Source organism: Ambystoma mexicanum, chromosome 4p (assembly GCF_040938575.1).
Source record: "Ambystoma mexicanum isolate Mex_15411 chromosome 4p, UKY_AmexF1_1, whole genome shotgun sequence".
Classification (NCBI taxonomy): domain Eukaryota; kingdom Metazoa; phylum Chordata; class Amphibia; order Caudata; family Ambystomatidae; genus Ambystoma; species Ambystoma mexicanum.
The window spans coordinates 1,228,951,804-1,228,979,338 of record NC_090927.1 but is presented as its reverse complement, the minus strand read 5'-3'; the positions used below and the strand labels follow the sequence as shown (position 1 = coordinate 1,228,979,338).

General features: G+C 47.5%; 1 protein-coding gene across 1 annotated transcript in view; it reads right to left on the bottom strand.

Annotated features, from left to right (window-relative positions):
• The window catches only part of CST7 (cystatin F), a 103,333-nt gene that overhangs the window by 1,239 nt on the left and 74,559 nt on the right, over positions 1–27,535 (bottom strand). The window contains exon 3 of the mRNA XM_069605027.1: positions 9,449–9,565. Within this exon, the coding sequence (XP_069461128.1) occupies positions 9,449–9,565 (117 nt within the window). The remainder of the gene's footprint in view (positions 1–9,448; positions 9,566–27,535) is intronic.

Genomic DNA, 27,535 nt, shown 5'->3' with positions numbered 1-27,535 from the left:
GTGTCCTGGATACCCGCTTGTTCAATCTTTACTTGTTAGATTTAGTGGCAGATTTGCAAAAAAAAAATTATTTTTCCTCCAAGAATTGGCCAGAACTAGATAACCACTCTTCTATTTGCGGATGATATAATCCTATTTATAGGACACAAATGAGTATGCAACGAGCCGTCATTGGTCTGAATCCTTGGGGGTCATTACAAGGCTGCCACCGGAGTCATGAGTCTTCCGGCTCCCAGGAATGGGCAATTGCCGGGGCATTACAGCCCCGGCAGACCCAGTAATTGCCCATTTCTGGGTGCCGGAAAATATGACTGCCCATTCCCATTCAAGTCCTATTGGACTCAATGGGAATGGGGAGGACGGATGCAACGGCACCATTCACAAATGGTGCTGGTGCATCCGTCAAGGTCTGCGAGCGGGTGCCGTTCCGCCCGCCAGGTCAGACCTGGCAGGCTGAAAGGTACCCGCTCGCAGAACTCGTAGTTTGCCGGTCCGGAAACAACAGTACCGGCAAGCTTACCGGTACCGTTGTTTTCGAACTGGCAAACTTGTAATGAGGCCCAATATGTTCAAAAGAACAACCTAAAGATGAATTTACCTAAAACAACAATCCTTATCACTGAGAGGCATGTCAATAATCCTACATTTAAATGGTATATTGATGGAGTCCATTTCAGCATTGTCTCTAAATGAATCCATTGGAGTTTTTCCATGTATGATACTGCAAGGATGGGTGATCTATATCTTAACATTAAATCTAAGCTGGCACTTCCGAATGCCCAGATGCAAAAAAGTGAAGTGGAAATATTGCAAGTATACATCGATTCACTCAATATAAAACTAAACAGGGAAAGCCATTCCCTCTATGTTATATGGGTTGGAGACACGTTTTACTCTCTAGAGGAGAACCAGTTAATTATTCTGGAAGGACAGCTTTGGAGGAGACTTTTAGGTCGCCCCACCTCCCCGCAAATCATAATTAAAGGCCATGAATTTGGAATTCAGTCTTTATATGGATATGGTTATGTTACGTATGTTCGGTTAAAATAATTGTAGGTCCTCCAGATCACTCCTTATATGTCGAACTTAATGATGCTGCTCTGAGACAATTGTGCCCTCCTATTAATTCTTTCATGTGTGATTGATAATTTGCTGTAGGAAGTAGGCAGCAACTATCAACCCGCCCCTATGCAACCATGTACCAATAAAAAAAACTGAGATTACTGGAAAGGTTTAGTGACCAGGAGTCAATTGGCAAATGTAAGCTTCATAAAGAACTAGCAAAAAGTACCTGGGTTCTGTGGATAGAAAGAACAAAACTCATCAATCGTTGAAAATCAATAATCCTGTAGGTCACTGTTCTGATTCGCTTATTGCTTGATGGGAGGCGAGAGTTGGTGTGCTGCTGCATACTGTGAGAAACCAAAGGGTGTCTCACCCGGTAGTCCTCAGGGACTTGTCATCCAGGTGGCCAGGATACGACCATCGCTTTTGGATCCAGTTCCTGGGGTTGGACCAGTGCGGGAGGATCACCTGGGTGAGAGGTCTTCGGGAAGTGGGGGTAAGATAGCCCATGGTGAGACACAGTATTCCCCCTTATTTTGTTTATCAACCCATCCTATGTTTTAGGATGCTCCAAGGTCCAAGACCCCCTACCCACTTTTTACACAAACACTGGGCCGAGGAAGAGGGTGACTGAGAGTAGCTAGACTAACACTCTCATATCGTACTGGACATGACCCGTTAATCGCGCCAGGTAAAGTCAGGCCCTTTACACTAAGTGCATACACCCGATTCCAGTTAGCACTCCTCACACGAATAAAAGGCAGAACCCAAAGACTCTCAGCAAGGTGGAACATGAGTACGAGTAGAACTTCCGGGATAAAGCCAAACCTACTGGAGCAGAGCGATGGACCAAGGGGAAAGAGCAGCGGGTCAAAAACTTCAAGAGTTACCTACCGGTGATCGTTGCCTCCGACAGGCCACAGAAAACACCTGGGGAATGCCAGATCCCACAAGTGAAGACTGCATTATGTTTCAAGGTCGCCAGCAACCCTCCGAGGTGAATGGCAGAGTTGGGAAGGCGAGGCCAAGCCTGTGGTACTAAAGTTGACTTGTAAATTGGGAATAGCAAAACCAAGAAAAATACAAACAGCCGTGAGTTGGCAAGCGACCCGAAAGACTGGTGTGTGTTAAAGTTTGAAATGGCAACATTTTATCACAAGTGAAGGCTGCACATGTGTGAGTGAGACGCGGGCAAAGGCAGAGCTGTGAATGAACTTTGAAGTAAAAGATAGCTGCAAAATCAGCGATACTAATAACAGAGTGGTCCGGCGAATGGAAGTAGCCCACTCAAAAGTTTCAGTGAAAAGTAAATTGTTCGAAGCAAGAAAACTAAACAACAGCAAAAGTGAAATAACAAGGTTTAACTCCTAGAGAAGCGGGGAGTGAAAGCTGAATTGTAAACTTTGAGTCAAAGTGGTCTTGCAGTGGTCTGAAAGGTAAGCCACACACATTTGAAAGTCTTCAACATCGAAAGAAGTCCTAGTTCGACAGAGGGAGACCCAAAGTGAAATAACCTTGGGGAAGGGAGCCCACCCCCCTGGCAAGTTTGTGTTAAAACTTTATCGTTAGAGGTCTCAGCCCGACTGAGGGGGACCTACGAGAACTGTGTTCTGAAAGGTCTGAGCCTGGGAGAGCAGGACCTTTGTGACCTTTTTGATTGAATCATTATTTTGAAGTCAAGAAAAAACTTAAACATGTAAGGCCAGACGGGCGTCGATCCACGTTCTGGAACTGTTTATTGTATTGGAAGCCGAGCCACAGTGCTCATCTTGCCTGCAAGGACAGCTTTATTCCGCGAGGTCTAATGTGGGCAGGAGAGCTGGTTCAATCACCTTTATTCATTTGAACACTGAATTTTCCTTTTTGGAAACATTTCTCCTTTTTGACAATTTTTTGTACAAGAGATAGGGCAGGCATTAGGTTTTGTTAGCATAGGTCATTTTGATTTGACAGACTCCACTAGGACTGCGTGATTTATTACGTGATTGTCAAGACTACTCCCATCCTAGTTATAGGGCAGAATAGGCTTTCTCCAACCCCAACAATTTCAATAAAGGTTTTTCAAATTGTACCCATTGTGTCAGTGTCATACTTGTGATACCATGCCTCCCTTACAATACTGGGACCTACTATGCTCTCTCCCCACCTGTTACCTCACTCTGGCGTGGTGCAAATGGCATTGTAGGGTTGAGGACTGGTCCTTCTACGACCACATTGATGTTTTGCCTATTTCAGGCAACCGTCTAATGTGTGAAGGTGCTGACATCTGGGGAAAGGGTGGGGGTCCAAATGTTATGTAGCCAGTAATGTCCGGAGGGTCCGAACAGGTAACTATGCAACATTTGGTGCAGATTGGTGAAACGGTGTGGAATTGTATAAGGAACAACGCTTCACCTAACAACAAACCCAGCCACAAACGGACATATTTTCACTTTTATAAATATGGGTATGGTAAAATTACTCTCCATTATTCTTTACTTTCAAAGAATTTGGTAAGATTCCTGGATCCTACGTTTTGATATATCTATTTCCATTTCCATTTCCATTTCAATCTTTTTTTAACCTTACAGCAATGGAGCCCCTTAAGAGGTATCCCCATCGAGCTGTGGGTTCATCAGCTCTGCTCGTCTCCTGCTTCCACTGAATCATTAAAACCTCTCTTTATTTATTGACTTCACACAATTGAAATTTGCCATGAATCTGTAGGTAAATTTGTACATAGCCTCATTTGAGTTCTGACAATTTTTGGAATCGCCTTATGAATATTTTTCAAAATTCATTAACCATTACATTAATTCTCTACTTGATTATTTCCATGCTCTTTTAGATGAATCCATCCATTTATAAAGTTTTAAAACAAAGTAAATGCAAAGGACTCTTTAGGTTTTGATAAACCAAGAAGGAAAATCTATTCTTTCCCCCCCATTTTTAACATTCTAAATGTTTACTGATAGCTGTCTTTTAAATACTTTGTATTGTGAAAGGTTTTAAGAAACAATAACAATTGTAGTTGGTGAGCAGGTGCAAGTCGATCTAGGTCACCTGTCCTAAGATCCGCCCACCTGTCAATCACCTCAAACTGTTGGCACCTTCTTATTTTCCCGCCCTTTTCCCTACTTAAGCATCCCCCAGCCTCTTTCCTTGGAGGTTGGTGAGCAGGTGCAAGTGGATCTAGGTTATCTGGCCTAAGTCCCACTTCTTAGCCCTGCCTCTTCCTTTCTGCTCTTAAATCTTAGATCAAGGGCATCTCTCGCCCGGACGTCAGAAGTGGAGGACACATGAAGAAAATGGCAATTCCCGTTTGTACCCAGGGCCCAGACCGCTGCTCAGACAACAGGCATGGGTTTTCTGCCTCTGTCCCCACAGGCCATTCCCGCCATCACCAGGAAATGCCAAAGACATTGCCTCTCCTCTAAGGCATGGAATCCGCAATGCAGCAACCTCACCCCACATCAGCCTCAAGCCCATCAACACCACTGCTCCATCCACAATGAAGAGGTCAATTCTCGTCAACGTCCACTCAGCTATCGCCCATGCAGCAGACATCGCCGACCTCATCACAACACACAACCTTGATGCCATCTTCATCACAGAGACCTGGCTGACACCAAACTCCACCGACATCCTATATGTCCTTGTCCCCGACAGCTACAGCATCCAACACAGAGACCTGCCAAACTAGACAGGCAGAGGCCTTGCAGCCATACAAGCAAACTGCATCAGACTTGACGTCAACAACAATGGCTCCTTCAAAGTCCTCTCCTGCCACATTCCACTCACCCCAACAGACACAGCCACCTTCCATCTCATATACAGACCACCCAAACCCAACACCGCCTTCATCAGAGACTTCCCTGACCTGGTCACCAACAGGTCCCTCAAGCACGTAAACAACATCTTCCTAGGCAACCTCAACCTACCAGGCAACAAGGCCACCAAACCGATGAAGGAAGCTCTCCTCAGCCTTCGACACCTTCAACCTCACAAAACACAAGTGAAAGGTAACCACCTCGACCTAATCATCACAGCACTGTCTTCCCGCCACTACAGCTCTTCTCTCCCATTTGCCTGGTCTGACCAGCTAGCCGTGCCTTTCAACAGCCTGCCACCCAGTCAAGCACTCCCAGCAGAAACCCAGCAGACAAACCTTCAGGTCCTTCAAGAACTTCCCAGTGGAAGCCCTCACAGAAGACCACGCCAACCTACACCTTACATGGACTGAACACCCCAACCAAACTGTGACTATCTACTGGCAGCACTCAAGGCCACCCTCTCAGCCTCCATCAACCAATACACACCTTTGAAACAACGCACCTGCAAACCAAAATCATCAGCACCCTGATACTCGCAAGAACTTAACCTCAGCAAAAGAGTAATCAGGAAACAAAAGAAAACCTGTTGCCACTCCAGGACTGCATCCAATATGGTGCTCCTCAAGGAACTCTGAGCAAACCGCCGACAACTTATCAATACAGCCAATGCCTCCTACTGTCAGAATACCGTAGCAGGAGCCGACAACAAAAGCAGAGCCCTCTTCAAAGCAGTAAAGCAGTGCATCAACCCTCTAGCCAACCCTGCCATACCACACTTCATCAAATAATCCACTGCCATCAACACCTTCTTCATCGACAACATCAGCAAGATTGGCCAGCATATAGACAACATCTCTGCATCCACAGACCCACTTCATGTCTCTCCTCGTGAAATCTCCACACCCTGGACAGCATTCAAGACACACTCCACAGAGCACCTGGTAGAAACCCGAGCTGCCCTTAAAGCTACATCGTATACAGATGACATCCTCCCAGCATCCATCCTCAAGACCCTTCCTGCAGAAGCTCTCCTTCCCTACCTGGAGATAATCAACAGCTCCCTAACTCAAGGAACCTTCCCATCGACCCTAAAGAAAGGACAAATCCTCCCTCTCCCAAAGAAACACTCTCTGGATCCTGACAACCTAGGTACATATCGCCCCATCACCCATTCCTAGGTAAGATCATCGAGAAAGTGGTAGCCACACAAATGCAGCAACACATCGACACCAAAAATCTCGTCCAAATCAACCAATCCGGATTCAGACCAAGATCCAGCCCATAGACAGCAACCATACAGGTGGTTGACGACGCCCTCAACATCCTCAACAAGGACCACCCCTGACTCCTGGTTGTACTCAACCTCTCAGCCACTTTCGACACAGTAAACCACCAGATGCTTACGGACACCCTTCATTCGCACATGGGGATCAGCAACCTTGTCCTATGCTGGTTTAAGTCTTACCTCGCCAACCACAAGTTATTTGTTCAGATGGACTCCTCTAGATCGCCAATGTTACCCGTCACCTCTGGAGTCCCTCAGGGTTCCATCCTCTCCCCAGTGATCTTCAATCATCTATACATGGAGGCTCTAGGAGCCCTCCTAGCCACAACCAACATCCACATCTACCAATACACCAACGACACACAACTATACCTCAAGATCGACTCCATCAAGGTCATCCATTGGCTCAAAACCTGCCTCTCGCTGATCCAGTCTTGGATGTCCAATGCATTCTTCAAGCTCAACCCCTCCAAGACCGAACTCCCACACCTCACCAACAACACCGAACATCCAGACATACAGACCTGGCTATCAACCGTGAACTCTGAGGGCTTCACACCCAAGCTCACCTACTGCACCAAGTCCCCCGGGTTACACATCACAAAACACCTCTCCTTAAAGACACACAAAGCTAAGAAAAGAGCTTGGTATCAGCTCTCCCTCCTGCAAAAAGTCAAGTCCTTCCCCCCTCTGGACAGCTTTAGATCCATTGTTCAAGAGGTCTCCCGTCATCCTCCCTTGTGACAATGAGAAGTGTCCTACACGCAGCTGCACGCCTCATCAAGGGTCTACGTAGATGCAACCACATCACCCCGGCCCTCACCAACCTTCACTGGCTACCACTTCACGCACAAATCACCTTCAAGTCTTGCTGCATCATCTGTAAGGAAGTCACCCTCAAGTCACGTAGCTACCTCGTGGAGAAACTCTGCATCTCCAGCGGGCAGCGCTCCACCAAAAGCCAAGACACATGCAGACTTGTAATCCGCTGCTATAAAAAGGAAAGGACCAGAAAACAGGCCTTGGAACACATTTCGGGGATCAGGAGGGAGGTACACTGGCTCCCCATCAAGGAAAGGGTGATCTTCAAAACTCTGGCCCTTACACACAAGTGACTTCACGATCAAGCACCTCCCTATCTGACACAGAGGATAACTAGACAAACTGACTCCAGACCCTCAAGGGCAGCCTATGCCAACCGCATCACTGTTCCACCCACACGGAGAGTGCGTGCAGGAGGCACCAGCTTCCCCACTATGGCGGCTACCCTTTGAAACAACCTCCCAGCTCAGATGAGGTCAATCGACTCACACACGGCCTTCCGCGAGGCCTTAAAAACCAAGCTCTTCATCTAAAGAGCCTGTCACTCTAGGTATGCATTATTACTGTATTCACCATGTATAGGAGACTATATACCTAGACAAGATTAGTAACCAACTGTAACAATCAATCTGTATCATATGTAACCATGCAAATGTGCATAAGCGAATGTATTTAAACAGACCTTTGGGGCCGCTTACTATAACCCTCAAGCAAGCCTTCTTAAAAACTCCTTATAGCGCCTCGTTGCCTGTGGGCTGTAGTGCGCTCTACAAATGCTAAAATAAAAATAAATGTTCCCAGTTTTTCTTTTTAAACAGGCACGTGATGGCCGGTTTGACCTGCTTTCTCATTACTCACCAATGACGGTCGTTTGGTTTGGGATTTTGAAACGCTGCAATGTGTCAGAGGAGCCATTGGCTGAAGCCATGAATGGTTGAAACCTGTGTCAAACACCCTGCTTTCATTGCTTGTCTAGAGCAGGTGCCATCAATTTCTTAGACATGAGATAATATGTTCCAAAGGAAAGAGGCTTGTACAACAAGGGCCTGGCCCTCAAAGGCTTGCTTTGCTATATTGGCAGAGACAATACATTTCTATGTGCTGGTCTATGGTAATAGAAGCGTTACACAACTGCAGCGTCTCTCTAAAATGTATACTGGTCTCAATGTCATAATTTCATTTCAAGTCTGTTGACATTATGGGCCAAATTCACAGAGCATTTTCCAATGAGGTTTTGCCATTATAAAACACTTCTGTGAATTAGGCCCCATATCGCCACAAAATTATCTGTTTTAAAAAAGTTTTGTATTTTTGTCTAACTTCTGTGTGAGTAATTCCGTATCCTTTTGCCTTTTAATTTTTCTATTCTCCTTTTTCCTTTTTTACAATCTTTCTTCACTGAAAAAAAGACCTTTAAACCATTACCCTTAAGCCGATGAAAAGATCTTAGCGCCAATGCCAAAATGCATTTTAAGGTACAGCTGTGTGGTAGAGGAAGAACACTACTCATTAAATTACATAATGTTTGGACGAAAGGTACACATTTAAAGTACTTTTTCCTCTTCCCCTTCTATTAATTCTCCCAGCCTTCAGATTTGTCGTTATACAGATGTGTTGTATTGGATTGGATTATTAGCACACTGCACTGCTTTACAAGGGAGCCATCATTGGAATGGAGAGTAATAGTTTAAGGAGACAGTCAGCTGGGTCAGCGTTCTGGTCACATGAAGGCATCCCTGCTCCATGCTTGCCAGCCGCTATCTGGGGAGGCGTGGGCTTGGCCAACGATGATGCTTCTACTGGTGACATATTCTTTGGTGTGGGTTCGTTCGGAGGGAGGCTAGCACTTTAATCTGCAACATGTTCACAGAGTTGTTGACATATTCAATGCCTGCTGCCTCCTGCTAAACAAACACATAGGCCAGGCCAGTGGTGCACAAGCCTACAAACGTACCTGGTTTTAGGAATAAATACAACAACAAAAAGTGATTTCCAACCTGGATGCACATTTTTCGTGAATATCCATGTTCGAAATTGTATAATCTGACCCGTGTTTGGGTTCTCATGGAGCCCAGTTGTGGATCCCCTTGCCTTAGGGTCAACAGGAGTCATGCACGAGAACTGTGCCCGCACGAAGGCTCAGAATAGCTGCAAACGCTGCAGAACAACTAAGAGTAGATTGGTTATCTTCATAAAGGGTAGATGTTTGAGATGCTTCCTTTCGAGACACCAACACAATCTTACAATAAACCAAGGCCACTTGGATTTTATTATTTTATGACATTCGAGATATCTCCAGTTCGTGCCATCCAATTTTGAGAAAAACATTTAGGACGCAAAAATATACCAACTGGCAGTTTTAGAAACATTTGTCCCGCTTTTATAACTTCCAGTGGGACTTGGAAACCTCAGATTTATTTTAATACTTTTTATAATGTGGAAGCAAAGCAACCTGCTGCTGTACCTGTTGTAGCCTTTTATCCTTTTGAAAGTCACAGTTATCCAAGTTGTAGGGCTCTCGTTTCCGGCACATTGTCCTTCCAATTTTTGTTTCGAGCATAAACTTCATTCCTTTCACAACCTAGTAGGGAAAAATAGTATTTTTTTTAATTACCATGTCATATAGCCGTATATTTCAACAGCTTTAGGCACAGACATAGAAATAGTATTTGCATCATTCAGATTAACCTTCTCTGGATCGCTCCAATCAAGGATCATGCCATCCAACCTAAAAGATAGCGACAAAGGCCCCACCGCGAAAGATAGCAGATATTCACTTGCACATCATTGGCTAAATAGGATAGGGGGCATCTCTGAAACAAAGAACTGGAGAAGGAGCAAGCTCTACGGAAGAGTCCTGCTCCAGAATACACGGATAGACGCCATTCAGGCTGAAATCAGTCATTTTCTTCCTGCCCAATTCAAATTCCACCACAAGTACTCACTGAACAAGACAGTCTGTTGGAGAGAAGGAGACAGAGGAGGCGAGAACGAGCATGGTACAGATCACAAACACACCTCTCTTGGTGCTGGAAAACAGCACATATTGGTCTTTCATAGAGTTGGGCACAAAACTTTGGTAAACAAGGACTTTCAATAATGATGTCACTAGCAAGAAAACCCTATTTGGATACGGTCACCTCCAGACAGGACAGAGTGGGAATAACCATTGCTAGGATGGACCTACTTCCCACAAGAGCAATCAGAAGGGAATGGCATGGTATCCCCCCCCCCTTTACTTTGCCCAAAAATCTTCAACATTTACCTCTTCAACATTCACTTCGCCAGACATTTACTTCCTAATGCATTTACTTCTTCTTACCTTTACTTCGTCTCCATTTTCACACTGCCATGGTGGCAATGAATATGGTGGGGTTAGGGTTGGGTCAAGGAGGGGCTAAGGGGAAGAATATGGGTTTGAAAAGAAATACGGGCTACAAGGGGTCTCCCCCTGTAATGTTAATGTTCAAGATCATTTATTTATTTATTTAATACATACATGACAATATGCCTTGTATATACAATATTAAATACAATACACAGATAAAAACATACCTCATTAGTGCTTATCAACAACAATTACTAAAACTCGCAATTGCATTTCATCTTTTAGGTTTACAACCCACACAAAATTCATCAAATATCACGGCTGTTTTAAAAATTCCTAAAATCAATAAAAATAAGTACATCTAATAAAAGCACATTAAATCAATATCTGTATAATTCGACACATTTCCAATAAAATGTTACAATGTAAAAAATCAGATTAATATCACATCCATTAAGAAATGCTGGCCATATCATTGTGTGAGATCTGCCATGTTGATACTGTTGTTATATGCCTTAAGGTATTTGCAAGGTAAGTCCCGCAAACTTTCACATTCTAGTAATAAGTGTTCTAAGCGCTCTGCAGTGTCAGTTCCACACAGCCGCCAATAGCGTATATTACGCGAAATCTGCTACTGAGCACCCTGCGTCAATAAGGCTGATACGTATGTTAAATGCAAGCCTTACATATTGCTTCGCGATTGCACTATTAGGAAAGTCTTTTATATATAAAGGCATAATGTCTCTCTTTTCAATGTATTCACAGAATGAAGTATCGTTTTTGCCAGAGAGAAGATTAAATACTGTTCTCTGCTGTGGTCAGTACGTTTTTTTCTTGAGACAGTGCTACCTGATGGACAGTGCCAACCGGTCTCGTACCACAACATCCTGCTTACTATTTCATGCAAGTGCGAAACATTTTACCCAGGGTTCCCATTGTGAGATGGTTATCAAGATCGCAGAAAGCAGCCATAAATGCCCCAATCCTTGCATAAGTAATTTCCACCCCATATTTCAACACCATAAAATAAAATTGATCGCACTTTCATCTGGTAGAGTAGCAACACTGGCTGAAATGACATCCCGCATTGTTTCATTACAAAACGATTCATAATGTTGATTACTACATTACATTTAATCACTTCCCAATGCGTGTCCCATTTGGGATTACTTTGTAGATGTAATCCCAAATATTTATACCTATCTACATTCTCGAACCTCATAGCATTCAGGGTACATGGATAATTTCTACGTCTGCAAGATCCCGGGGAAAGAGCCATCGTCTTGCTCTTCTCGATGTTTATTACCAAGCCATTTAGACTCGCATATTTCTTTTATTTAAATTCAATTTGATTGGTTTTTCATGGCAACAAAGCATAAGTACACACAATGACATTGGGGCACTGGCCCGTGTCAACTTCCATTAGAGAACCATAACACTCTGCTGTATACACCCACCCTCCCTCCCCCATCCCGCACAAGACCCCCCATAATAGGGCACACAAACCACATCACCATGATTATCCTTTTCGGGCAGTTCCAACCGGGCCTGCAAGGAACACAAATTAGTGAACTGTACTTGGAAAAGTACAATGAGTCTTATGCCACAACCAGTTTCGGGCCAGGTGGAGTGCTCCTGTTAAACTCCGGCCTCGTCCTTTACGTTAGAGAACGCCTCCATGAATTGCAGCCAGTCAGTCTCAACCTGCGTGCTGGAGCCGTGTATTGCTGCTGTTAGTCTCTCCATAAAATAAATATACTTGGCCACTATCACCCAACCCCTCCTCAAGGGGAGCAATGGTCTCTTCCAGGTCCTGGCCCGTGCAGCTCTGGCTGCCAACAGCAGGATGTGTGTCAGGTCCGGGAGTTTCTCCCAGTGGTCGTCCCTGTGGCAGAGTCCGAATATTAGTGGAAATGGCTCTAGAGGGTAAACCCCCTCTCCCGCCTCCATAAGCCAGCTGAGCACTTCTGGCCAGTAGGGCTTGCACTTTCTTGCAGGACCACCAAATATGCCAGTAGTTGGCTCTTTCTCCACATCCGTGCCAACACAGCGGGACGGTATCTGGGAACATCCTAGAGAGGGAGATCGGACCATACTGCCACCTATGGAGGAGCTTGATGGCATGGGACTTGTACTGGCATGAGATGGATGTCTTGAAAACCCTGCTACATAATTTCCCCCAGAGCCCATCTCCTATGGCACAACCCAGGTCCCTTTCCCATTTCCCTCTGAGGCTTTTAGTCGTTCCCTCCCGGGAGGTTAGCAGTGCTCCGTACAAGAGGGAGATGAGGCCTTTCCTTGCTGTGTGGGTGTCTAGAATTTTCTCAACCGGGGTAAGCCCTCTATGTAAGCAAGGTTTTAGTTTCGGCTTCATTAGGTTGCCCTTGAGGCGAAGGTATAGAAGCGGGGAAACCCTGCCGATTCCCAGAGCTGCCTCCAGCTCCTGGATGCTTATAAATGTGTCCTCTCTTACCAATTGGCCTACCCTACACAGGCCCGCGTCGCACCATGACTGGTAGTGTTTGTGGCCCGGGATTTCTTCCAGGACAGGAGTAGACCAGATATGGCTCAGGGGAGAGGGCCATGTGGTGACTTTTTCGCTAAGGCTTTTCCCCGCTAATGCTTTCCACATTGTACCCAGAATTGGGTGGTCCCTTATTCTTTTGGGGAGCTTTTTCAGTGGGACCCATAGCCATTCCCCTACGGTAACTGGGCGCAGGTAAACGTTTTCGATGTATACCCATTGTTTATTGGGGTCCTCTCTAAGGTGGGGAGCCAAGGCCCTAAGTTGATCTGCTCTCTGGTAGGCATTCATGTCCGGCAGAGCAACCCCTCCTCTATCCTTGGGGAGGGTGAGAGTCTCGTATCCAATTCTATGTTTCTGGCCCTGCCATATAAACTTCAGTATACACCTCTTGGCTTCTCTGAGGTATGTTTCAGGAGCCTCCAAGGGGAGCATCTAGAAGACGTACAGCACCCTAGGGAGCAGATTAATTTTTATGGCATTTATTCTTCCCATCCAGGAGATCTGCCCCTTCCCCCAACCCTCCATGTCCCTGAATAGTCTATCAAAGAGCGGGGGTAGTTTGCCTGGCCTAAATCCCTGTTGGGACGAACTATGTTAATCCCCAGATATTTTATCTCCTCCGTACAAATTCGGAGGCCCAGTGGGACAAGTTCTGCCAAGTCTCTATCCGCATCGGGTGCAAAGGGAAAGATCATTGACTTGCTTACGTTTACTTTAAATCCGGAGAAGTGGCCGAACTGGTGAATCACCTGCAGAGCAGCTGGGGCTGACCTTGCGGGCTCCCGCAGGTGGAGCAAGATGTCATCTGCATAGAGGCCTAATTTAAAGGTACGTTCGCCCACCTCAATTCCTCTCACCGTCGATGAGCCCCTGAGGTACTCTGCCAGAATTTCCATTGTCATGGCGAAGAGGAGAGGGGAAAGGGGGTAACCCTGCCTCGTCCCTCTCTGGCGGTGAAAGACTCAAGACAAACGCCCGTTAACTGTGACTCTGGCAGCTGGTGACGCGTATAGGGCCTTGAAGGCTTCTTTAATTCCTGTACCGAATCCCAGCTTCTCGAGTACCCCCTGAAGAAACCCCCAGTCCACCCGATCAAACGCTTTCTCGGCGTCAATGGACACCAGGACGGGGTTCCCACCCTTCGGTGCTGCCTCTCTCATCAGGTGCAAAGTCTTGCGCAGTGTATCCGCACCCTACCTTCCCCATATAAAACCCACGTGGATCCGGGTGAATTAGCCTCGGCATGTAGCTGTCTAACCCCGAGGCAATGATCCTGGCAAATAGCTTAGCATCTACATTCAGGAGGGAGATAGGTCTAAAGGAGCGGCAGTCCACTGGGTCCTTCCCCTCCTTCGGGATCACCGTGATCAGAGCTTTACCAAAGGATGGGGGTGCCCTCCCCGTCCTCATAATATTCGAGAAGAGGTCCGCCAGGAACCCCGCTAGTTGGCCCAAGAAGGCCTTGTAGAAGCCTGCCGTGAACCCGTCCTCCCCCGGGGCCCTGCCCAGTTTCAATCCCGATATGGCTCCAAGCTCCTCCTCCCCTGTTATGGGGGCATCTAGGGCCGATGCTTCTAAGGAACCAAGGACAGGGAGGGTGACCCCATTGAGATATGCCTCACTTGCTTCCTTTTCTATCTCCCCTTCCCTCCCGTAGAGCTTCTCATAGAATGAAGCAAAACCCTCAACGATCCCCTCCGGGTCTGATCTTTTCCCCTCTTCAGCGCTAACGACTCTTGCCACCCATCTATCTGCCCTTTGGCCTCGGAGTTTTGCTGCCAGCATAGCATCGGCCTTATCCCCTTTCTCATAGTATTTCTGACGTAGATGTTGGAGCCCCGCTACAATTTTTCCCATCTCCATTTCTCTCAATTCTTGTCTCTTATCCCTCGCTATGCCCAGATCCCTCTCTTTCTCGGTCTCCACCTTCGCCTCCGAATTTTCTTGAAGGATTATTTTGGATCTCAACCTGTGGGTCAGGAGAGTCCTAATTCTTTTTTTGGATGCCCCTTCGCTGATCAACCTACCCCTCCAAGTCGCTTTAGCCGCCTCCCACACCATCTCCCGGCTCACTTCCCCCTTGTCGTTTAGCTCAAAGAATTCTTTGATTGCTACGGTCATTTCTTCCTTAAAGACCGCATCCCTCAGCAAGAAATCATTGCACTTCCAGAGGGACTCCCTGGGTTTCAGGCCCGCTATACTGACGTCCGACCAGACCATGACATGGTCTGACCAGCTGATCGGGCGGATGTCACAGACCTCTATTCTGCTCATATGCTGGCTGCCCACGAAAAGATAATCAATCCTAGTTCTGGTACCATGGACTGCGGAGTAGAAGGTGTATCCCCTTCGCCTAGGGTGCAGCTCCCTCCATATGTCCACCAATCCCTGTTCCCACATTAATTCCCACAGCCCACCACGATGTTCGGGTCCCCTATCACCTGATGTGGCCGAACTACCACTATGGTCCAGCCCCCGATCTGCCCACATATTAGAATCCCCACCCAGGAGCAGGAGCCCTTCCGCTTTGGCGATCACCTCCCCCAAGGCCACTTGAGCGAATTCTCTCTGACCCACGTTAGGGCAGTATATCACTGCTTCGCTGACTCTAGAATTATTTAGATTGCCGGACACTACCAGGGCTCTTCCATCCTCCCTCTCTCAATTTATGGTTGATTTGGAGTAGGATGCCAACTCCACCTCTCTTTACGTGGCCCGATGCCCAAAAGGTCTGACCAACGTGAGATCCTGGGATGGCCCTCTCCTCCCCTCTCACTGTTCTGGTTTCTTGCACAAACAAGATATCTACCTTACCATTTTTCATTTCCCTCCCAAGAAGGGAGCGCTTTGTCAGGGAGTTGAGCCCCTTGACGTTGAGTGAATCCACTCTGAGTGACTCGACCCGGCCCCTTTTTTCATTGTCTACCATTGCTTTTCCTTCTTGAGTATCTTGTCCTCCCGATCATGTCGGAGCTGCCCCCTTCCCATTTGAAGTGTGATGGATATCGTGTCCCGAGCCCCTTACCGTCAACTCCCACCTCTCCCCCCTCCCTCTTCCCTTCCTTGTCCAAGACGCCTGCCAACAGGCAAGCCACCAGGGTGTGTGCATGTTCCTGCACCGCAGTTCTCTCGGTAAAATCCGTGTACCCGGCCGGGGTCACCTGCGAGCCAAACCTAATCTTCTCGTTAATCTATCTTTACACTCCTAGTCCCCTTCAGCTTCAGACATCGGAGTGTTATGTTTTCTGAATTTTCTCCTGCCCTCGTCTTCTTCGTGGACCAGAGACCCACTGGTTCTCTCACGGTGTCGCCTGGTTCTTGAGTCTCCATCAAATTACTCCCTTCCGGGACGTCCCCCTTAAGCACTTGTAATACTTGCGAGGCTTCTTTGCCACTAATCACTCTGTAGTCTACCCCAGCCTGTTCAAAGGAAAGGGTGAAGGGGAAGGACCATCTCTATCTGATATCTTGGCTTGTGAGCCACTGAGTGAGTGGACGACATTCTCTTCTGCGGGTGAGCGTGAGGGATGATAGGTCCTGAAATATCTTGATAGTATCGCCTTCAAATACAAAGCTCCCCAGTCTTTTTGCCTTCTCCAGGACTTCCATTTTCTCTCTATAGCGGAGGAACTGCATTACGATGGACCTCGGGCCACCGCCCGCACCCCTTCCACATCGATGCGCTCTTTCCAGCTGGACCTTTTTGCCGCCCTCCAGTGTAAAGAGCTGGTTTATCAGACCCTGGACCTTCCTCCCCACATCCGCCGCAGTTTCCCCTCTCTCTTGAGTCACACCCATAATGCGCAGGTTATTTCGGCGCTGTTTTCCAAATCATCCATCTTCAAGATCATGTCCTCCTCTCTCATTTCCAAGTCCATAAGCCTTGCCACATATTTGATGTCGAGCAGGTCTGCCTGGAGGTGATTATTTTCCATCCCTTCCATTTTATCCTCCAAGGTATCGACCCTTCCCTTGAAGGAAGTATGGAGGCTTGAATGTCTGTGAGAAAATCTTGTTTCTTTTGTTTTGTAACTTTGTTGCGCTCCGAGCGCGTGGTTGGTGTGTGCTCCCTCCCCCCTCCCCTTGCAGCCTCTTCCTGCTGCCCTCCTCCAGCCCGCCTCCCTGCCCGCCCCCCCCCTTATCTTCTGACCCTCCTGGGCAGCCCCACTGCCCGGCAGCCCCCACGGCTAAGGGCCCCTCAGGTAAAGGGCGGCTCCTACAGCTGCGGCTCCCACTGTGTCTGCAGGTGTCCACAGGGGACGCTTGGCGCCAGTTTCACTTGCTTTCTCCACCTTCTCCCGGCCCACCCCACCTACACCTGGTCACTTCTTTTGCATGGTGTTTTCACCTCACGGTGTTCCACAGTTGTGGTAAACTAGGGTTTTTCTCCCCTCGCAGGATTCTCAAACTTAGGTGGCCTCTCCACTGTGTACCTAACACGCATTTACTGCTGTTGTTTTTTCTAAAAATGTGGTAAACTAGGGTTTTTCTCCCCTCACAGGATTCTCAAACTTAGGTGGCCTCTCCACTGTGTACCTAACACGCATTTACTGCTGTTGTTTTTTCTGAAATGTGGTAAACTTGGGCTTGCCACTCACTTCCTGTCTGCGTGCTCTCGTATCGTCTGTCTTCCCCCCCCTCACTCCCTCCTACTCCATGGTGCTCTCTATCTCGCCTGTCTTCTCTAACTGCTTCTCTATGGACTATCCTGCTCTCCTCACTAAATCTGGTAGGAAAAAGTTTAAAAAAGGACATCCTGGTCTCCAACCCAGGCCTCCCTATCGCTGACACCTTCACTAGTGCCTGCTCCAAGGAAACTCTCACTGACATCCTCTTTTTCGTGCCTTCGCCTGACCTATTGACCCTTCATATGGTCTCTGTGCTCTCTCCTTTCTCCTCTTCTCCCATTAATGGTGGCACCCGTTGGGATGTCCTCTTGGCCTCCTTCCACTCCTCTAAAGCCATCATTAATGTCTATGCTAATGGGACCGTCTTGGTCCAAGGCCCTCTTTGATAGACGCTTCCCACGCCTCATCAACTTCCTTTCCTCTCCTGCTGTCCCCCCTCCTCTGTCCTCGGCTACCTTGCCTCTATGCTCCCTCCCTGCCCCCTTTCTTGCTCCTTCTTCACCTCCTTCTTCTACACCTCCGCAGGGCGTACCTCTGATCTGTACCCCTCCCCGGAAGTCCTTCAAGGATGGCAACCTTCTCCACATTGCCACTCTTAACTCTCGCTCTGCCATCAAGCATTCCTCTGATATCGGTCACCTTCTTGAGGAACTGGACCTTGACGTCCTCGGTTTCACTGAGACATGGTTCACGGCCAGCTCTGTCACGACCTTTGACACACTCCTACTTGACGGTTACAAGATTCTCTCCGTGCCCAGGCCCAACTGTGCAAGGGGGGCGTTGCCCTTACCTTCCCCGAGTGAATTCCTGCCACTGTCACTCTTACGCAGACCTACTCCTCTTTTGAATGTCTTGTCTGCCGACTCCCTCTCTCTCTCCTAGCCATTCCCTTACCGTGGCTACTATCTAGTGGCCACCTGGTCAAATTTCCTCCTTCCTCTCCGAGTGGGCTGACCTCTCCTCCTCACTCCTGTCCTCAACCACTAAACGCCTCTTTCTTGGTGACTTCAACATCCACCTGGATGCCTCCTGTTCCCCCACTGGACTCTTTCGTGACCTATGCGACTCTCTCTCACTCTCTATTCTCCCTTCTGGGCCTACTCATTCTGCAGGGCACACTCTTAATGCTCTGATCTCTTCTGACCTTCCCCTCTCCGTCCCTCTCTCCACTCCTCTCTCCTGGAGTGATCACTTTCTCCTATCCTCCCACCTCACCCTCCCTACCCCACAGGCAAAGCCACCCAGATCACTGCCACTCACCTTCTCGGTCATCCGACCCATGAAGCGTGTGTCAGTTGAGGCTTTCGCTGCCACCTTCTTGCCCCCCCCCCTTCGGCTGACTCCCACCCTGACACAGCCCTCTCCATGATCCACTCTGCTATATCCGACACTCTTGATGTGCTTGCCCCGTCATGAGAATCCGCCTGAAGCCCAAAGCCAAATGTAACTCCTGGTATGACTTGGATCTCGTCACCCTAAAACGCAAGTGCAGGGTGGCTGAGAGGAAATGGCGTGCTTCGTGTTCATCCTCTGACAAACTGGCCTGCCGCCTGCTCCAAAGGCAATACCGTCTCTCCGTTCTCACCAAGAAGAGAGCCCTTATCCAAGCCTGCATCTCTGCGCATCTAACAACTCGGCCGAACTCTTTAAAATCTGCAAGGAGCTTGCCAACCCTGCTCCAGTCTCTACCTCTCCTGTCCCCTCCCAGGCCCTCTGCACTGCACTGGCCTCTCACTTCATCTCTAAAACTCAGGACATCCTGTCCTCACTCTCCTCCTATCACCTCCCTCCCTCTCTTCCCGGCTCTTCCTCTGGCCCTTCTGCAGCCACCCCTCCTCCCTCCTTCTCTGCCTTTCCCCTTTTTTCTGCTGACGAGGTTTCCAGACAAGTCCGATCTATGAAAGTCTCGTCTAAACAGGTTCACCCCTGTTCCTCCAAAACTATCAAGGACCACATCGACTCCCTGGCTCCTGCCCTGGCTGACTTTTGCAACCACTCCTTCACCTCTGTAGTCTTCCCATCCCCCCTCAAGCACTCCCTTGTGCACCCTCTTCTTAAGAAACCCTCTTCCGACCCCTCCTGCCCGGCTAACTATCGCCCAATCTCCATCTCTCCCTTCCTGGGCAAGCTCCTGGAGAAACTGGCCATCTCTCAGCGGGTTTCAGTGTTGGAATAGAGAAAGCTGGGGTATGTCATGGATGATGTAGACTAATGGGATCCCTGCGTGGGTCACAGGTTTTTAATGGACAGGGTTGGACATATTCCTGGGTAAGGAACATAGATAGAGCCCTGTGCGTAGGGGCGGCACCATGCCTCTGGCGCTTTGAGGAGGTTGCAGACAGAATGCAGCACCCGCCGCAATGCTTCTGACTGGGAAGGGGTATCGAGAGATACGGCTGGACCGGGGTGCATCATGTGAGCTCTGTGCAGGTCCCAGTCTTGGAATAGCCAGGTGTGGAGCTTTATAGGCTCGAGGTGCTGTGAATAAATGTGGGTACCGCTAGTGGAATAGCCTAGGCAGTGTCAGCAGGTCAGGATTAAGATGCATCCTCGGAGCCCAATGTTAGCCAATCGCAATAGGTGCCTCATCAGCACAGGACCCACAGGCAAATGCGGTTTACTGGGCTAGAGTAAACTGCAGACAGTGCACAGCACCCACTGCACTTTCTCTTGGCGCTTTAGACAATAGGTGTTATTACCCAATTCAATGTGCTTTGCAACTTTGTAAAATGACGTCAGCACTGCCAGGAATTAACTCTTTCCCTTGAGCTCTATACAGAACTCGGATGCAGGCACATGTACCTGCTGAGCTATCTGGCTTCACAAGTTTCATGAGACCTGCTGCAGATTAGTCATAGCTATTGGCGGAGGACAAAGGACTCCCCTGAGATGGCTAACTGGAGCCTAAACTCCACAAGCTGTAGACGGAGCTCTGGACTGGCACATTTCCTGATTGGACTACTTTAGTGAATTGGGAACAACATGTGACCTGCAGGCTACAGAGGCATCTTTGCCGAAGGGCTACACCCACGCAGCTATTGTACCAGGATTGTAACTGGCAGCAGACACATTAACCCACTGTGCTATGTATTTGTTATTTGAAGATAGAGCGCTTTACAGCAGAGGCATGACCACGCCAACGGCTCTTTTGCAGCAAGCTGAACTTGTGACCTGAGTTTTCTGTAGAATGTGCCATATCCGTCTGAGCTGTCTTGTTGGCACAGTATAGCTATTTGAATAAATGCTTAAAATGGGACCAAAGGTGGGGGCGGGAGGGACCGGGACACCTTCCAGAAAGACGCTGCTGCAACGTGTCTAAGAGGGGAAATTAACCCTGTTACGTATGTCATTATGGGGATATTAACCCTGTTACATATGTCACTATGTTTTGGAGCGATACTCTTAAGAAAATGGGATGTATGCTGGGCGGAGGGACAGCAGTGGGTTTGTGGTCTGCAAGGAGGCTTTCCCTGTGCCTCACACACCTCTGATATTGGGCTTGCTTGTCGGTGGCCGCACAGCCGGTTCCTCAGTGCGGGGGCTGGCACCTCGCATTCCTGGAGGCGAGGCACATTGCAGAGTGTTGAGGACACCTGATGAGGCCATTTAATGATCTGTAATTAGAGAGCAGGGGCCAGCCTCTCTGCCTCTCGTGCCCAGCCCTAGGCACCCTGCGCACGGGGGAAAGTAATCTAATCTATTTCCCTGTACGTACTCGTGCTTTAAAAGAATAAGAAACCTGCGTGATCCCTGAATGCGCAAAATCAACTGGAAAATGACCCCTCTCTTACACCATAATTGCTCAAAGCTGAAATATCCATATGGTCGCCCCTGTCGGGGTTCATGAAACAACTTGCGGTGTGTTCGCCGGGTGGCCAATCCCGTTTCCTTTGTCTCATCATAATGTGCATTGTGCAGGAAGGTTGCTGTACTTTTACAAATGGAAAAGCAATCGCAGTGATCTAAGAATGAGTAATGCGACACGTGTCAGACATACATCGAGTCAGCATTTCCGCGGAAAGCAGTGACTCTGGGTGGCATATTTGCAGCAGCAAACATGTTCATTGTACACAGAAACTGCACTTTATTTGTTTTCTTTTTTATTGTTCTTCTTGAAAAAAAAATCAACCTTTCAATTGTTTCCCTTGCGGCAAAAGATCCGTGCAGGGAAACGTCCTAGTGCAGAACTGGGCACGCCAAATCGTTCTGCTCTGTTTGCTGGTGCAGATCCTTTGCACTCTAGTGCCATCTAGTGGAGGAAATTGGCTTTTCAATGAAAAAAAATAAAGCGTAAAAGGTACGCAGAAGAAAATTAAATGTTCCGTAATGGCCATAATTACATGTGTAAAATGGCCTTATACGCACCTTATCTGGAGGGCTGGCTAACCTCATCAGACACTTAAATAAATCTCGAGCCTCTGGGCATGATGGTATCTGCAATGCTGTGATTAAACATAACCCTGATCTAAGTGGTCATTGGCGAAATTTGCTTTTCGCCCACATCAGCGTTGTGGCTGTTATACCGCCGACTTGGAGAGAAAGCGAAACATTGCCAGTACATAAAGGCACTGGGAATCTGGCTGCCAACTATCGTATGTTGGCGATGTTAGATGTAGCCTCCAATGTACTGCCAAAAGTCTTGTGGATTGAGTTGAACACTTGGATTGATAAAAATGTGATTCTGCCTCCAAACCAGATGGGGTATGTTAAACATTCTAACACGACATATAATTTACTGATATTGGTTTCTTCGATTGAATATGCATGGGTGCAAAGGAATGTTAAAGTATACGCAGTTTTCATAGACTTCTCAGCCATGTTTGATACGGTGCTCCATGGGCGGTTATGGAAAAAACTTAAGCCATGGAATATACCAGCCGGGGTGTTGAAATGTTAACGCTCCTATACACTGACACATAGGTCAGAATAAGATTGGATGGTAAGGGCAGGGTTATAGGTGATAGGATCTAAAACAAAAGGATGGAATGCCTTTTTTTTACACCAAAAGGACTGAAAAAACGGGTCAATTTCCTTTTTTTTATTCTTTTTTTATGGGGGGTTCCCCCTAACCCCCCTGTTTTCTTTTTTTTTAAAAACTTTTTTTGCACACTAAACTAAAACAAATATAAATAAAAAAGCATTCTACCCTTTTTTTTCTGGTCCTTTTTGGTTTAAAAAAAAAAAAGGGCATTCAATCCTTTTTTTTAATCCTTAGGCTGGACACCTAAGGGCAGCTTAACTGCCCCTTTCACCACCCGTTGTGGAGTCGAGCGGGGTGTGTGGTTGCCGCCACCCTTTTTAATTTATATCTTTCCGATATGGGGATGGAATTCCTAAACTCACTCCTATGCCCGGTTAAAGTAGGTTGCCATTCACTAAGCTGGCTAGCCTATGCCGATGACTTGACATGATATGATATGATATATGGCATTTGTAACGCGCCTATACACAAGTGTTTCAAGGCGCGACGAGGCAGGGAGGGGGGGAAACAAGGGGAAGACAGACAACGATCCTACTAGGCCAGGTGAAATTCAGATCGCGCAAGTTCAGGGGTAGGGGGAAGGGAAAAGTGCAAGGGGAAGGGGAGGGGGGAAGTGCAGTACAAGTAAGTAGAATAAAATAAATAAATAAATAGGGCCAGCTGGTGGCAAGTGCAAAGTAAGTGCAGACAAGTGCTGGGAAGGGGGGGCTGTAGGGATACAGAGACAGTCCCGCAGTGCAGAGGTTGCCAGGGAGGCAGTGCGAGTGGAGAGTGGAGAGTGGCTGGGCCCAGGACCGAGGTCGGTGAGAGTGGCCCAGTTGCAGATTCAGTGCAGTTTCAGTGAAGGATTTAGCAGGGGCGAGGGAGAGAGAAAGCAGAGGCAAAGAGGAAGGTTTTGAGGTGCTTCCGGAACCGGAGATCGTTCTCCTCAAGTTTCAGGGAGGCAGGAAGGCTGTTCCAGAGGGAGGCCCCTGCCGCTGAGAGAGATCTACCCCCAGCTCATTGCTTTGAGAAGCGGCTAACCCTGAGGGAGTTGGAGACGGATGAGCGAAGGGCTCGGGAAGGAAGATATTTAGGAAGAGAGAGTTGAAGGTATTTAGGCCCCAGGCCCCAGAAGGCCTTGTGGACAATGCAGAGGGTTTTGAACTTAATCCTCGCAGCCACTGGGAGCCAGTGTAGAGATTTCAGTCCTGGAGAGATACGATCCCTGGGCTTGAGGCCAAGGACAAGTCTTGCAGTTCTGTTCTGGATGAGTTGCAGAGGGCGGAGAGTGGAAGCAGGCAGATTAAGATAGAGGTTGTTACAGTAGTCCAGCTTCGAGAGAACCAAGGCTCGGGAGACAGTGACCTTCTGGGGGAAGGAGAGGAAAGGAAGAATACCTCTGAGGAGGTGCAGCTGGTAGTGTGACTTCTTAGAGATGTCAGATATATGAGGAGAGAAGGAGAGTGTGGAGTCGAAGATGACCCCGAGGTTTTTTTGCCTTGCAGGTAGGAGCAGGAAGAGGGCCAGGAGAGGCCGGCCAGCGAGCTGCAGGGAAGGAGGGAGTGGGTGTGCCGATGAGTAGAATCTCAGTCTTACTGGCATTAAGGCAGGCCATTCCTGGATAGCAGACAGACAGTCAGAGATGAGGGAAGGAGAGGAGGAGGCCGAGGGTAGCCTGAAAATGAGCTGGGTATCCGCATAGCACTGAAAGTTGGGGCAGAGAGCGGCGATGCGGTGGGCAAGGAATGCCAGATACTGGTTGAACAGCCAGGGAGAGAGATTAGATCCCTGGGGGACACCACAGGTGGAGAAAAAGATGTCAGAGAGGAAGGACCCCAGTTGGACCTGGGAGGGTCGATTGGAAAGGAAAGAGGTCAGCCATGCCAGAGCCTGACCAGTGATACCCAGGTTATCAGGGAGACGGTTGAGCAGGATGGCATGGTTGACAGTGTCAAAGGCAGAAGAGAGATTGAGCAGAATGAGAACACACGGAGTGTTGGAGTTGAGGTTCAAGAGCAGGTCCTCACGGATGTTCAGGAGAGCAGTTTCCGTGCTTCTGGCAGCTCTGAAGCCAGATTGATGGTCATGAAGACTACCAACAGATGGTTGAACATAGGTGAGGTGAGTCAGCACATGGCTCTACTGACTCACCTCACCTATGTTCAGAGTCAGTCCTGTCTACTCCAACAATGGGACATGCACATGGCTCCACTGATGTCGCTCGTCCATGACACATCCAGCCCTACCTATTAAAACTTTGGGACCTGTGCAGTCCCACCCCTGCCAAATCCAACAGGGCTAGAACTGCCATTGAAAATATTGCAAATAATGCAAGAAAATGGGGTGAGGGAAATATAGAAGGGAAAAGCAGAGGGTGACAACGGGAAAAGGATAAAGAGGAAGAACAAAGTTTAAACCAAATCCACACGCACAATTCTATTCAAATGCAACACGTTAACGGGCACAGTAACTGTCAACGTGCTGCATTTAAATAGAATTATGCATTTGAATTTGGCGTGAGGGAATTTAGACATGGCTGCAATGTCAGCCACATCCAAACGACCCTCGCGCCAAATCGGCGGCACCAGAAAGGCTTCTGTGCCAAAATGGGCATGCCGAAATGGCCACCGTGCCAAAGTGGTCGCGCCAAACGGGTGCCAAAAAGGGGTGTACCGCCAGCAAACATATTTCTTTGATCAGTGGCACAGCCTTTCATATGCATGATAGTTAAAGTGAGCAACCCAAAGCGCCCATTTAATTATGTGTTTATATTAACAGATCATTAAATGGGCGCTTTATATTTCTATGATGTCTGCTAGATTGACACGCAAAAGACATAAAGTTGCTTTAAGTCACTAATCAAATGTTTTCAACATCATGAATAACAATGAGCTGGAGGTTTGTTGCAAAGAATCTCCATATCTGAGTTTATTATATAACATCTTTTCTTCCATGTCTTAAATCACTGAAGTACTGTGGGGTAAACTAGATCTTTCAGGTTGAGATTATCTTGCATTCTGGGACTTATAGTATACCATTCAGGACATGAACATTAAAGCCACAATGATATTCTTTTGGCTTAACACGTAGCTGTAAGGATTTCCATGTTGTCATGTGGCGTCATTATGCAATTTGTGTTTTTTGTAAGTAAACTCTATAAGACATCATTACTGTTGGCTTTGAAATCCAAACTATGTGTACCAAGTAAACCTTGGAATCTATGTGGTCAAATTTGCAGAGTGGATTAAAATCCCCGCTTCACAGTTCAGGCAAGGTTTGTGATCCTGGTCCCATCCCACACTCCCCCCCCCCCCCTGCCCTCTTGCCTACCCGCCCCATCTGTCTGGCCACCCCACTCCCTCCTTTTTGGATGCAGCCAGAGTACCAGTAGTTCCTTTTTTACCCACTTCCACCACTCTTTAATCCTCCTGATGTGATTAGCGATTACGGGCTAAATTGGCTGTGATGCGTGTCATGCAGAGATGCAGATTCTTGACTATGGGCCTCATCACGAGTTGGGCGGTAACGCCGGCGGTATTACCACCGGCGGTATTAGCCCTACCACCAAACCCCCGGCGCTATTAACGCCGGATCGTGGGTTTGGCAGTAATGGAATTCCCCATTCTCCACTGAGCCCATTCAGGAATGCCCCATTCCCCATTGGGCTTAATGGGGAATTTCCGTGCTCTTACCGCCAGCGGATTTCCCGCCGGCGGTAATAGTGCGAATGTTTGGCAGATTTCCCCCCAGCTCAGAGCTGGGGAGAAATCCGCCGAAGCCCTGATTTGGCGGACCCTTAAATCCAGCAGTAATAGCGCGACTGCCGGATTTAAGGGTTACCGCCAAACACGTGATGAGGCCCTATCTTGGAAGAAACCTATCGGGCAATCAAGACTGCTCACCTATGATGGAAGTAGAAGATGGGGGAAGGTACAGGTGAGTTATTAATACTCGAGGAGTTCATGTAAATTTATATTAAAGAAGCAACAAGGAGTAAGCCACGAGACATATACACTTTGGGCCTAATTCACAGAAACCTTTTATAATGGCAACAGCCCATTGGAAAACGCTCAATGAATTAGGCCCTTTGTCATGTGCATTATATAAATGGTCACTACTATTAATGGTATAGTTCAAACAGTGGAAAAGGGGTCAGTCAGGCTTTTTTGAGTAGTAACTAGTTGGCAATAAATCACTTGTTATAGACATTTCTGTTTTTGCTAAAAAGGCACAGTGGCAAAATGAGTTGCCCAGGATCACACACTTTAGTGTTGAAGCAGGGATTTGGGGCCAGTCTGCAATTTATGCACTTGTCTGCATTTCTTCCCAACTGTAATTGCCAGAATCGTGTTTTTGGTTTTGTACACAATATGGGGATCCACATTAATTTCCTGCAGCAGACAGCAGGGAAGGTAGCTTAGCAGGTTGTGACTGTTGCTGAGATTATGTGTGCAAGTTCCTGTAAGTAAATCATATTCTAACATTTTCTTACTCACACTCCCTCTGCAAGCAATACATTAGTCTCTATCTATAGTAGTCTTAACAGAGTTTCTAGGGTCCAGCATTTTGAAAATGAAGCTGTGTATGTAGCACGTACTTACAAGTTATTTTATGGCAGAATATTTTCCACAAGTGTAATAAAATGGTTAAAGGCAAGCCAGACAACTTTGATCTACAGCTCTTTTGGCCTACGGGGCTGATTTTACGGGCCTGATTTTACGTATGCATTGGGTGCATGTTGGATCCGTTTAACTCTCTTGCAGAGGAGAAAACTCATTTTTACTCTCTTGAAATTGCATTTACTCTCCAATTTGAAAAATCATGCGTAAAATACTCCCACCAGAAAATCTTATCTGGAGCACTGATGTTAGCTGTATCATAAGGAGTCGACTGACATGTCCATATTTCGGTTCTGTGTGGAATAGTCACATCGCTCTTGCTCATACCCAAAGTTCTTCCAATGTGTGCTTCCCACTCAGGTTGGTAGACACCAATGGTGGGTAACAACAATTGGTGTCTTATTCTAAGGCAAGCTGTGCAATGTCCTTCCATTTGTTCCTATTCTGAGGTTTTTTGTGTTCAGACAACCATTTGCCATGTTGCTC